Genomic DNA, 14,263 nt, shown 5'->3' on the forward strand with positions numbered 1-14,263 from the left:
ATGTGGATTTTCAACTTCCTCATGCACTCCATCTTCTCTGGGTCTGCTGATGCACTGTAGAATCAGAGTCTGACCAACCTATTTTGGCCAGTTTTAAAAAAACAACATAGTGATCAAGCTATCTATTAAGCACTGAACAGAATAACCACTGTTTCTCCTTCTCCAGGTGCAAACTCTTTTAAGACAGGGTGGTTCTGCAGATGCAGCTGAACTGCAGTTTCCAGCAGCCTAGCATAGCCAGTGCTGAGGAATGCTGGCAGTTTCAGTTCAACACATCTGGAGGGCCATACTGTTTTCCATCCCTGTTGAAGGGAGTACAGGGTACAGTTTTATCATTTTTTGCATGTCGTGTGCCAATGGTAGTGATGGTGGAGAATGAAGAGACAACTCAAGCAATTACAAATTTACATGCAACAGTACAAAATTTTCAGTTAAACTGAAAGGCAATGCTTGATGCATACAGTGGACCCTTGTTATACGCTGGGGGTTGGTTCCAAGATCCTCCGTGTATAACAAAATCCGTGTATGCTCAAGTCCCATTAAATATGACATAGCAAAATGGTGTCCCTTATAAAAAATGGAAAATCAAGGTAAATTTATACTTTTTTGGAACATTTTCAAACTGTGTATGCTTGAATCCGTGTATAAAAAATCAGTGTATAAGAAGGGCCGACTGTATATGATTTAGAACAACTAAAGAAAATTACAACATTGATTCTATTTACTGGAAAGCAAATCCATCTTGTGCCTACTTGGTCTATGTAGAAAAGGTAGGTGACTGGGTGTTTTTGGAGTGCTACTTCCATAATCCTTTTCAACTGGCTATGGTGACTAGGGTTGGCAGGAACTAAAACCCAAAATGTCTGGAGTGCCACTGCTGGCTTCTACTATTGTAGAACATTTTTTCCTGGTTTGAATATCAACAGTTTTGGAGATGTCCAAGATTGGATCTAAGGCATGCAAGTCCTCTTCAACCGAGCTGGATTCATGTCTTTGAAAATATAAATAGGAATTTGCTGTCAGAGAGATTAATCCAGATACTATCACCCCTACATTTGTTGTTGTTAATTGCTGTCAAGTCAACTTTGACTTATGGTGATCCTATGAACAAGAGACTTCCAGGTCACCCTGTCCTCAACAGACCTACTCAGGTCTTACAGACTGGGTCCATGGCTTCCTTGATTGAGTCCTTCCATCTGGAAAACCATGTTCCTTTTTCTCCTACCGCATTATTGTCTTTTCTAGTAAGTCATGTCTTCTCATAATATGTCCAAGGTACAACACTCAATTTAGACACCTTGGCTTCTAGGGAGAGTTCAAGTTTGATTTGTTCTAGGACCCATTTATGTATCTTTTTCGCAGTCCGCGATAGCCACAGAACTCTTTTCCAGCACCACATTTCAAATGAGTTGTCTTTCTACCTATCAGCTTTCTTCACTATCCAGCTTTTACAGCCATACATAGAAATGAGAAATACGATGGTATAGGCCATCCTAAATTTAGTATTCAATGATATATCTTTATACTTCAGGACCCTATCTAATTCCTTCATAGCTGCCCTTCCAACTCCAAGTCCCCTACACAGAGGAGCCATATCACTGGGAAATTAGATGGAACGATAATGTGCCAGGAATATGTAAAACTGGGTGGGGAACCTTTGACCCTCCTAATGTGGGTGAACTACTACTCCCATCATTCCTCTCAACTAGCCAGGCTGGCTAAGGCTGATGGGAAAAATCAACATCTGAAAGGCCACAAGTTTTCCAATCCTGACATACAGTAAGAGTAGCGCAATCACTTTTGTTAGAACAAAATGAACCAACAGCCGCAGAGATGCACAAAAGCCATGCACTGAAAATGAAAAACATTTCAATTTATTTTAAACAAACCCAGTAAGTAATCATTTCAAGTTGGATACAGAGTTTATTGAAAGGAGATTACCGGTTATAGACTGTATTGTACAATTCAATTTAAATACAGGTTAGTAAAAGAAGTAATGTGTTATTCTTTACACTCCCCTTATACTGGGGATCCTAATGTTCTTTGAAAACAAGAACTGGTTCCTTTCTGAGTGATACAATTTGCAATTTCTTGGCAGATTATTGCAAATGCCTCACCAATAAAACTACCACGTTTTGGATCAGCAGTCTAGAAAATTCATGAAAGATGGTTATAGTAGATTGTAAAGAAGATCACCTGGCAAAGATAGAAAAGATCACCACTGTGTTAGCTGTTTTGCTCACTTTCTTTCTTCCTCCACATCAGTGGATCGGTTTAATCATGGTCAAAGGAGACCCACTGAGATCAATGGCAGCAAAGTGAGACAGGATTTGCTTGTCCCATTGATTCCAAGGGATCTGCTTTAAGCATAACTGAGAGAGTGCATCTACACTGTAGAAATAATGTATACAGTAGTGGTCCCTTCACATTTGCTAAGATTAGGGGTGAAGGATACCCATGAATGTGGAAAAACCATAAATTTAAAAACACTATTCTTTTTACCTAAGAGAACACCATTGTAAGAATCTCCAGGTCCTCCAGTGCAAGTCTATGGTCAACATCTGCCAGAAGCGGGCCATAGAATCATGCTGGAGGACCTACAAATGTCTAGAGAAGATGCCAGCCACAGATGCTGGCGAAGTCAAGAATAAACTCTTCCAGAACACAACCATGTAGTCCGAAAATCCCACAAAAAAAACTAAGCCTAGAGAAATGGTTTTTTGTAGGAACTTCTAGCTTCTCCAGCACAACTCTAGTGTCTACTTCTTGCAGAGCTGCACTGGAGGACCTAGAGATTCCTAAAGAGAACATATTAATCAAAACTGCAAATAATCAAATCCGTAAAGGTCAAAACTGCAAATGCAGAGGGCCAACTGTAGTTTGACCCCACTTCAAATGCTGTAGCTCCATCCTATGCAATCTTGGGATTGGTAGTTCTGGAAGGTCTTTCGCCTTCTCTGCCCAAGAGTGCTGGTGCCTCACAAAACTAGAAATCCCAGGGTTGTGTTGGATGGAGCCATAGCAGTTAATGTGGTGTCAAGCCGCATTCTTTCTACAGAGTAGATGAATCCCTCTCCATCTCTGAACCTGCCTAACTGCTTTGCAAGGAGTGAAAAGAGAAAGCCAAGGTGTGTTGTGAGCCATTGAGGAAAAGAAAGCACCCTTCTTGGATCTGTTTCAAAAGCAGGCGTTTCCAATCCGCTTCTCTGTGTGGTTTTTACTACACATAAGTGTGTTTTTAACTACACCTAAGATGCATCCACACTGGGAAAATAATCTGGTTTGACACCACTTGAACTGTCCTGGCTCAAGGCTATGGAAATCTGGGAATGGTAGTTTGTTGTGGCACCAGAGCAAAGCCTTTTAAACAAAGGCTGGACGGGGGGTGCTTTGATGGAGAGTTCCTGCATGGCTGAAGGGGTTGGACTGGATGGCCCTTGGGGGCCTCTTCCAACACTGTGATTCTATGATAAATCCATGCTCCAGATGGAGGTGATTTGAGATTTCCTCCTGGACAGAAAGTTGAACCAAGTGCAAGTTGAGCCAGGTCCAGATTTCCATACAGCCTTGAGCCAAGACAGTTCCAGTGGTATCAAACCGGTTTATTTCCCCAGTGTGGACGCAGCCCTAGGGACAAAGAAGTGCCTAATACACACTTGTAGAGATGGGTCTGGTCTCAATGCCAATGCTGAGGCTGAGAGAACGTGACTTGCCCCCCTAGGACTCCTTGGAGCCCCATCCCCCAAGAGAAGACCCCCCAATTCCGATCCCTTCCCAGTGGGCTGGAGTCCCCCTTACCTGCAGCTGCCAAGGTGAGGAGCAGGAGGAGGGGACCCAGAGGGGGCCAGGTCCTCTGCTCCGCCGCCATCGCCCTCCGATCCTCCAGTGGCTCTGGGTCCCAGCCCCAGCTGCTCTTCCTGCTCTCTGGGGAGGGAAGGAGGAGGAGGCCAGGGCACCAGCTCCACCCTCCTCCTGCCTCCGATCCCCAGGTAAGATGGCTCCTCCTCTTCCTTAAGGCACCCACAGCCCTTCAGAGGGAGGGAGGCCCTGGGATGGACACACTCAGTGCCCCACTGCTGGAACTGCTCTTCTGGGCTGCCTCCAAGTCCTTTCCCACTTATGGTGACCCTCTCCTGGGCAAGTTTCTTCCAAGGGGTTTGGCCATCATGGCCCTCCTCTGAGGCTGAGAGAGTGTGACCTGCCCCCAAAGTTACTTATTATGAGTTTCCTTGGTGAGTTTCTTCAGAGGAGGTTTGCCATGGTCATCCTCTGAGGCTGAGAGAGTGTGACTTGATCCCAAAGTCACTTATTATGAGTTTCCTTGGTGAGTTTCTTCAGAGAAGGTTTGCCATGGCCCTCCTCTGAGGCTGAGAGAGTGTGACTTGCCCCCAAAGTCATTTATTTTGAGTTTTCTGGACAAGTTTCTTCAGAGAGGTTTGGCCATGGCCCTCCTCTGAGGCTGAGAGAGTAGCACTTGACCTCAAAGTCACATCTTATGGGTTTTCTGGACAGGTTTCTTCAGAGCTGGTTGGCCCTGGCCCATGCTCTGAGGCTGAGAAAGAGAGACTTGCCCTCACAGTCATCTGTCATGGGGTTTTCTGGGCAAGTATGGGTCTAAATAAACATTATTATTATTATTATTATTATTATTATTATTATTATTTAAAGGTATGAGTGTATCTATACTGCACAATCATAGCTGCCTGATACCACCTGAACTGCCCTGACTCCCTCCTATGAAATCCTGGGATGTGTAGTTTGCTGAGATGTGGTGATTGGTCCAAAGAGAGTCCTAGGACCCCCTTGACCCCTCAACTAATCCTTCAGAAGAACACCATGGCAGATATTCTAAGGACCTCCTCAAATTAAACACAGTCTTTTTGTTGTAAGAGCCACTGAGTGTCCCATTTTGAAAGACGGGGCTAGAAAACAAAAGGAGAGATACATGCCAGGGCAACTTTTGGTAGTTTGGTATCATAAGTGGAAAGTCCAGATGGTGCCAGCTTCCTTTTTTGAATGTGGCATAATTAACACAGGGCCCAGGTTCAGTGCATAGGAGGTTCTCCTGCACAGGCATCATTTGTTTCAATGGGAACAATGAAAAAGAATTTCCCTATGCATTAGGTCCAGTCCCAGCTTTGAGAATGTGAGGTCCTCTGGACGCTCCTAGACTGCAAGTCCCAGGAGCCCTAGAGAGCTTAGGCAATGGTGAGTAATGCTGGGAGTTGCAGTCCAACAATCTCTGGCATATACAGTAGGCCTGTTGCTATTTCCCTCTCAGCCTATCTCACAGGGTTGTAGTGAGGATATAATGGGGAGAAGAAGAGTCTTATGTACTATCTTGAACTAAGCAGAGTGTAGAAATGTAAACACTGAGTGAAATGAGCCCGGGCTTTCCCATGATGTAACTTTCAAGCAGTCATCTCTTACTGAGGTGAATGAGTTCATTATGAATGGAAATGTAGAAACTGGGGATGTAGGGGCTTACAAGAGACATGAGTGGTCATCTAGGTTTAAAAAAATTCTTCTCAGTGGCAGGACCTGCAGACTATATCTTACATTATGACTGTGCCTGGACTCTCTGGTCTTACAGAGGAGTCCTTCTCTCTGTCCCACCACTTTCCAAAACACATTTGGTGGGGACACATGGGAGGACCTTAACAACGGCTGCTTCTAGATCTTAAGACTCTCTCTGAGTGAAGTTTGGATGGTTCCTCCTTGCTGGCCTTCCCTCAACAAAGGAAAACTTTTCTGTTCCAACCATCTCCTAGAAGTTGGCTGCAAGGGCTCTTTTTTTAACAGCATGCCGTTTTTCCAATAAGTTCTTGGATAGTATAGTTTGTTGTTGTTGCATGCCTTCAAGTTGTTTCTGACTTATGTCTACCCTAAGGCAAAACTAGTGGGTTTTTCTTGGCAAGATTTGTTCAGAGGTTTGCCATTGCCTTTCCCTGAGGCTGAGAGCATGTAACTTCCCCAAAGTCACCCCCTGGTTTTCGTAGCTGAGCTAGGAATCGAACCCTGCCCTCCAGAGTTGTAATCCAATACTCAGACCACTACGCCACACTTTAATAACAGTAATAAGATTTTAGATGTTTTTACTATGCCTTTGCAAGGGATTTTAACTGCATTTGTTTTACTTTCTGTAAGCCACCTTGAATTCTAGTGTTGGGGACAAAAATTGAATAAAAATGAAGAAATAATCTACCACTGTCCTTGATGTTTTTCCTTTATAGGAATACCGTGGCTTGCAGTCAGATAAAATTACGTCCTTTTACAAGCAAAACGTTCCAAAGTTCACTTCCTTCTAGAGACAGGTAATGTGTTTCTATTGTAATACAGTAGTTGCAAATGAGTTGAACGCTGCTCAAATGTGTGCTGCGACATGTGAGGAAAAAACTTGAGAGCCATCATCCCATCTGACCTAATTTAAAAATGCAACGAACAGCGAATTATTGAAAGCTAGGGTGGTGTAGTGGTACCGTTAGACTGGACTGGGACTTGGGAGATCCAGGTTCTAGTTCCCAATGAGCCATGAAACTCATTGGTTGACCTTAGGATAGTTACTTTGGAACTTTTATCTTGTGAGCTGCCTTGGGTCCCTTTTTGGGAGAAAGGCGGCATAAAAATGAATTAAATAAATACATACTGCCCTTTTGTCTGAGCTACCTCAGAGGTGTGTTGTGAGGATAAAATAGCATGAGGAGGACAATCATGAGTTCACTGAAGGAAAAACATATATAGTGGTGGTTGGCTTCCAGGAAGGAAAGCAGAGAGTCTGAACTGGTGTCTACGCTAATTTTTTTAAAGAAACTATCCAATATGTTAAGTCTGAAATACCTTTAGACTGGGTTGACCACCCCACTGACATGGGACCCCTCACACCTCACACAGACACACTGCTGTTGCAAGGATAGCTTGCACATTCTGTTTCAAAAAGTACTGTTTGTGACATGATATGGAACTGCAAGATAAAAAGCCTGGAACATTTGCTCTTCCTGTTTTCAGTACATCTCCCATCACATGTGAAGACATTGAATCACTCGTGTGTGTAAACCACTGGATGGGTTTTCATCCGGTGACTCACAACGGCTGGAATAAGTGTGTTGCTCTCATGGAAAAGCATTGTGTACAAGGTGGCAAGAGAGGAATGTATGTGCTACATGTGGTGGTTGAGGAGTGCTTTATGCTTTCATAGTGTCACACAGTTACTACCGGCTGGAAAATGTGCATTTATGAACTTGCCATAACTCAAAAGAAAGTGAACTTGGGCAGTTTTTAAAAGTAGCCATAAGGAGGCATTTGATTCTTTGACTCTTTATTCATTATACAGTAGTTTTATTTAAAGTACAGTGGACCCTTGTTATACGCTGAGGTTTGGTCCTCCGTGGATAACAAAATCCGTGGATGCTCAAGTCCCATTAAATATAATGACATAGCAAAATGGTGTGCCTTATTTTAAAAAATGGAAAATCAAGGTTTGATATTTGAAATGTATCCTTTTTTTAACATTTTCAAACCGTGAATGCTTGAATCTGTGTATAAAAAATCTGTGTACAGTGGACCCTTGTTATACGCTGGGGTTTGGTTCCAAGATCCCCCGTGTATAACAAAATCCGTGTATGCTCAAGTCCCATTAAATATAATGACATAGCAAAATGGTGTCCCTAATAAAAAATGGAACATCAAGGTAAATTTATACTTTTTTGGAACATTTTCAAACCGTGTATGCTTGAGTCCGTGTATAAAAAATCCGTGTATAAGAAGGGCCGACTTTTTTAGCTTTTGTGGATTACAATCTACTTCACAGTACTTTCTTGCAATGCCTACACAGTTTTAGCTGTTTTGGATTACAGGTACTCTAACCGCCATAGCTCCATTCTGGGATCTGTAGTTTGGTGAAGTACTTAGATTTCTAGAATACTCCAGTGGATGCCCAAAACTGCAGCACTACAGCTCTCAGCAGGCATTTTCAAGTACCCCTCACTCACCTACAAGTCCCAAGATTCCATAACACAGAGCCATGACAGTGGTATAAAACTGTTGTGACTATATAGTGTAGATGCACTAAATGGCCATGTATCTACTTGGTCCCTAAATGAAACCACCACTGGCACCAGTTAGGTCATCAAGAGGAGGGTGTTCCACAGTTTGGATTATTTCATATCCTCACACAGTGTATTGGCCTCTCTGGTGTGTCACAGAGGAGGACCTTTGAAAGAAGGAGGTCATTTCTCTTCTATTGTTCTGGAAGCCACCTGGGCTCCCATCCTGGGAGAAAGGCAACATATAAATAAAATAAAATAGAACCCTGTGTGTATAATATCCAGTTTATCCAGAGAAATTCAAGGGTGTTTTTAAGTTAGCGGCAGCTGATCACTCTCCCATTTATGGATCAACAAATCCATTTCAGATTTTATTTCAAATTTTAAGGAGTTGTCCAGGGTGCTAAACTCATCTGGAACACAGATTTTGGATCGTAACCTTTTGAGAAGTTTGGACTAAAACCCAGAACAGATTCACTGCTCCACAGATCTGGTCTGGCAGCCTGTTGGTTAGTCCCAAGTAGAGTAGGCCTATTCAGTCAATTGTTGAATGGTGAATGGTTGGTGTTATTGTTGCTATTTATTGTGTGCCTTCAAGTCATTTCCAACTTATGGTGACCCTAAGGCAGGGGTAGGCAACCTGCGGTCCGCGGGCCGAATGCGGCCCGGCAAGGCCTTGGGACCGGCCCCAGTCTGGTCCTGCCACCGATTGCCGCCGGGGCCTTTGGCCTCTCACGCGCAGGGGCAAGGGGGGCAATTGTCTATAGACGCCTCAGAAACATGCATTTATATTAACATTTTTTTAAAAATCAGCAAATTTTTTTGTGTGTCCTCCACTTTTTTTAAAAAAAAGTGTCCACCATTTGAAAATTTTGTCCTACATTTGTCCCGGTTTATTTATTTATTTAAAGTTTTAAAAAATTATTTAATTATTTATTTTTTGGCTTCGGCCCCCCCCCCAGTTGTCTGAGGGACAGCAACCCGGCCCCCGGCTCAAAAAGGTTGCCTACCCCTGACCTAAGGCATACCTTTCATGGGGTTTTCTTGGCGAATTTTGTTCAGAGGAAGTTTGCCTTTGCCTTCCCCTGAGTAGATGCATGGGTAAATCCCATTGAGTCAATGAGTCTATTTTAGTTATGACTAAGAACAAGATTTAGGCTATAAGGCCCAACAGTTGCCACTGTTTAAGTGATGAAATAATATGACTTTCTCAACGAATAATAAATCATCAAAATGGGGAAGGGGGAATGAGAATTTCAAATGGTGCTGGTCTCAGGAGAAATAGAAGGGAAAGTAATTCTAATTTTTCTCAGGCTCCACAGGAAGAGCTGGGTACTGCTTAGTTTAGCATGTCATGTCTGAAAATTATGTTGGAAAGACACGCCTTACCTTTTAATAAATGCAGTATGAAACTACAGTGAAAATGACTTGAAAGCAGTCTAGTACAGAAAATTCTCATGATGTCATGACCTGAGAGGATGACAGCTATTGTAATTACAAGCAGCAGAACATAACAGAACAAAATATAACTTCTTACATGCAGGAATAATTGCCAAATAGCAAGAAGTATTAGATTGCATAATAGTCTCTCAAGGGAGCAAGCAAAACACTGTGACTTCATTAAAGTCAGGCTCAAAAGCACAGAAGAACATAATAGTGGAGACTGAAGCTCTATGTAAAGGAAATTGTCCAGTCTGTTTAATTAATAAGTTTAGATAGGTTGAAGTGCTTTCAGGAAGGCAGGAAGAACTAGGCTTAAAGACAACGAGGAATACATCTCTTACTGCTGTATTTCACCATTCTAAATGAACAACTTTAAATAGTTTCTAGTTAAGCAGGTACACGTCCTCCCATATTATTCGCCCCCAACACTCAGGTCCTCTGGGGGACATCTATTTCAACCAGCCAGGACTAGACTAGCAACTGTCACTCAGAGGACTTTTTCTTTGGCCTCCCCTAGACTGTGGAATGACCTGCCAGGATTGATTCTGCAACTAAATATGCTGTCTAAATTCAACATAGCATTTGCATTTACATTTCTATACTGCTTAATAATGAACTCACCACTCTCTAAGTGGTTTACAATCTGTAAGCCAATTGCCACCAACAAGCTGAGTATTCATTTTACCGACCTACAAAAGGATGGAAGGCTGAATCAATCTTTGAGCCCTGGGATCAAACTCACAACCTTGTGGCTGCGGTACCAGCACTTAACCACTGCACCATCAGGGCTCCTTTCAAAAGCATTTTAAAATGGGAATTGTACTTAGTCGTGGCAACAGAATTCAAAAGCAGATTAAAGACCTATCTCCTCCAGCAGGCCTAGCCAGTCTGTTTTAAATTATGCATTTTAAATTAGGATATTTTAATTTATGCTGGATGGTTTTAATGTGTCCTGGGTTTATGTGTTTTAAATGTGTCTTTACAGTATTTAAATGGTTTTATGCGTTTTTGTCCATGCTGTATGCTGTCTCAAGTCTTGGGGAGGTAAGGTAAGAAATAATTTTAATAATAATAATAATAATAATAATAATAATAATAATATGCTTGGGTTTGTTCCTGCATCCATGCTGGCCAAAAACATTTCATCACCACAACTGTCTCCCAAATCTGTACACACTAAACCACCGTCTTACGGCTGATATGTGAAAGTCTTGCTGCACCATACAGACACTACTAAATGTCTACCTTCATCTTTATCACCTCCTATCATCTATTCTAAATGAATCCAGCCCAAGACACTTGCCTGCTTGAAAGAAAGCTGCAAATGGTGGTCTCCCACAAAAGGCAATCCATAGTAAGACATATTGCTACAGTCAGACACATACATTGCCTGAGGCAGAAACAACTTTGAACTGACTCATGTGGCCTAATGATTGAGCTGGTCCTATAAGCAAATTATGGCCTATTACAGACTGCCAAAATAAAGCTGCTTCAGGTCTCTTTGGAGGTATGCTGTTTAAATGATGCATGCATCCTAAGCATCCAGAAGCTGCACCAAAGCTGCACTTTGCCCAAAGTTGTTTCCTCCTCCTCAAAAAAACAACAACTTTTTTTTTTTTTTTTTTTTTGTGATAATGTTTTACCTACTGTGAAATTTCCAAAACCTCCATTTCCTGCTTGGTTTTCCTCCCGCCACCCCCCATTTTGTGAACTGAATGCTTGTATGTGGAGGTAGAATATAGTTTGTAAAAAGCTTGTCTAAACGTGCATCGCTGGCTTATGTAACCATGAATTCCTCCCAAGAGACAGGCACCTTGTCACAATAATGAGACAGCACAGTAGGGAAGGGCTATAGTTCAGTGGTAGAGCACACGCTTTGCATACAAAAGAACCCAGGTTCAATCATCTCAAGCATGTCCAGATAGGACTAAAACTTTTGAATGTCTTTTCCAATCAGTATAGGCAGTACAGAGCTAGATGAACCAATGGTCAAACTCAGTAAAAGGCAACTCCTATGTTTTGTTCAGCAATAGAGAGACCAACTGCAAAGAAGGACAAGAGAATGTTGTTGTTGTTTTTATATATTTATATCCTTTTCTCAAAATTGGGACTCAAGTGGTTTAAAAGCTGTCAAGTGAATCACTAGCATTTCACCTTCCTGATGTTGAAAGTTATCCCAAGAGATAACTGTGAGGTCAGTTAAGCTGAAAGTGACTGGCCTAAGATTCAGCTTCATGACTGACTGAGGTTTTGAACCCACATCTCCTTCTCCTAGTCCAACACTCAAATGTTGACATCCTTCTAAACACCTCACTTCCTGTGTACTGGAAGGGAAGATTTATTCATTTTAACAAGGGTGCGATTTCCATGTTAGGCTGACCTGTTGCAAAGGTGTAGAGAATTGCTCTAAGAGGGGATTTTATTATAATTATCTGCACCTGCTGAAATTCCCTTTCACGTTAAGTGCAGTAGAGGTTTGCAGCAGCTTAAGTGCAGAACTTGTTTTGTGAAGTGAGGGAAAGTGGTTAAGCAATTATACCAGGGCATGCTTTAGCATTGCATAATTTTCAAAACCCAAATGCTGCATGCAACCTAGAATGATATATTAAATTCAAAAAACGCCCAGTCCATAATACACATTTGGACACATATGATATAGATAATTGCACATTAGTTGTCAGATGAATAGTTCACTTCTAAAATATTCAGAATGTCACAATCTGGCATGAAATTGTATTTCTTGTAAAAAATGAAAAACAGCAGGGAGGTTCTACAGCATCTTCGGTGAACACTGGCAACCTATACCCACATCCTACACCAATAAAATGGGCACAGTTGGAAGGTATGTATTGGCTTCCAAGAGAGAGAAAGTGTAGGAAGTGCAACACCTTTTCTATTGTCAGCTCCTGCCCCCACCCACCATTATGCAACGTTTATCTGTTTAGAAGGAACTCAAGTGTTACATAATGTCACAAATACGAGTACAAATCCAAGCTGGAATGTATCATAACACTTTTATTAGGATCAAATAATAATAATAATAATAATAATAATAATTTAGCTCTTAGTTTTCACAGATCTCTACTTCAAATTCAAAGTTTCTTTTGGAAAAAGCAGAAAGGGAAATGGTGGTGTAAGGCATGGATGGGAGATGTGTGGCCCTCTGGATATTGTTGGACTACAATTTCCACCCTGTCTTAGCCTGTGGAGGTGGATAATGGAAATTACAGTTCAAGAACATCTGGACTGCACAAATTTAGGGCCATCTGTAGCTTAGACAGTTTACTGATAGTCATGGCCATGCTGGCTGGAGCATTTTGGAAACTAGTCGTAAAATAGTAACTTTCAAAAGTGCTGATATTTGGAGTATGAGGTAAGAAGTTAGAAGATGCTTGGATGATGTGGCAAGTGACAAAAAAGGGAAGTGATGAAAGACTTTGCAACGGATACATACTAGAGTTCAGCCCAAAATACAACACATATGTTTAGCACCTAGCAGTAGTAAAATACGGATGTTATACTTTGATAGCACACATTGGGTTTTAAATGTATAAATAATCCCCATTTACTGGAATTTGGATGGAGAGCTCCTGTTGTTGGTTAGTACAGGGTGAGTATACCTTATCCAGAATTCCAAAACCCAAAATATTCCATAATTGTCACATGGGTGGCTGAGCTGGTAAGACACTTGTTTCTTGCACAAAATTATCAAAATGTTGTGTATAAAGTGTATATGAAACAGAAATGAATGCTGTGTTTAAACTTGGATCCCATCTGCAAGATACCTCATTATGTATATGCAGATATTCCAAAATCCTCCCCCCAAAATATTGAAATCCAAAACACTTCTGGTCCTAAGTATTTCAGATAAGGAATAGTCAACCTTATTTACCAGGGAAGAAAGACTAATACCGTGTTGCAACAAAGACGTTTTAATACAAGCTAAGGGACAGATTTCACCAGCATGTGTCTGACTGAAACGGCAGACTCCTAACAGAGTCAAGATACTGTGCAAACATGTGCCATGATGTGGTATTGTGGAGTGCACTTAGATGTGCTTATGTTCTATTAAATAATGTCCCCAACCATGGTTTCATCTTCAACTATATTGATTGTGGAAGTTTATTATTATATGCAATAGTTTATTTGGAGGGTTTGCAAATTAACAGTATAGACTCTAGATCAGGGATTGGCAACTTCTTGCCTCCATAAAGGCTGCTGGACTGCAATTCTCAACTACCCTAGCTAGTATAACCAATGATGAGGGATGATGAGAAATGCAGTCCAACATCAGCAGCATCTGATCTGGAGAGCCATAACCAACCTATACCCAGACTGGAAATAGTGGTGTCTAGTGGTTTCCATATCAATGAGATGGTAAACCTACTCTGGGTTTTAGTCCAGGTTCTAGTCCTGCTATCTAGCATGCTATACTCATTTTGCATGATTCCTAGCCTTGGTTGGAGTATTGGAAATCTAGGTTCTAGTACCTGCTGTGCCATGCAATTTACAGAATGACCATGAACCCATTTTCCTTTCCTTCCTAGTTTCACTGATGAGTAACCCACCAGCTTTCAGTTATTAGATGCGTAACAGGATGATACAGCTCACTGGCATTAATACATATACCTCTCAGCATAATTTATCTGGTGTAACTGAATGCCTATCCCTGTGTATTCCCTTTTTCTTGGTCAAGATCCAGTGTGGTGTGCAAAGTGTCTGACTAATACTGAATAAATAGTTCAAGATTTTCCATATCTTGGTCCATTCATCAGAAT

The 14,263-nt window shown here is 41.6% G+C and overlaps 1 protein-coding gene across 1 annotated transcript in view; it reads right to left on the minus strand.

Annotated features, from left to right (window-relative positions):
* The window catches only part of CDCP1 (CUB domain containing protein 1), a 43,892-nt gene extending 40,024 nt beyond the window's left edge, over positions 1-3,868 (minus strand). Inside the window, exon 1 of the mRNA XM_089532467.1 lies at positions 3,799-3,868. Coding sequence (XP_089388593.1) covers positions 3,799-3,868 — 70 coding nt within the window. The remainder of the gene's footprint in view (positions 1-3,798) is intronic.
* Positions 3,869-14,263: the final 10,395 nt, after the last annotated feature.

The sequence above is a fragment of the Sceloporus occidentalis genome, unplaced genomic scaffold, assembly GCF_023333645.1.
Source record: "Sceloporus occidentalis isolate IW3139 unplaced genomic scaffold, rSceOcc1.0.p SCAF_7, whole genome shotgun sequence".
In the NCBI taxonomy this organism is placed as follows: domain Eukaryota; kingdom Metazoa; phylum Chordata; class Lepidosauria; order Squamata; family Phrynosomatidae; genus Sceloporus; species Sceloporus occidentalis.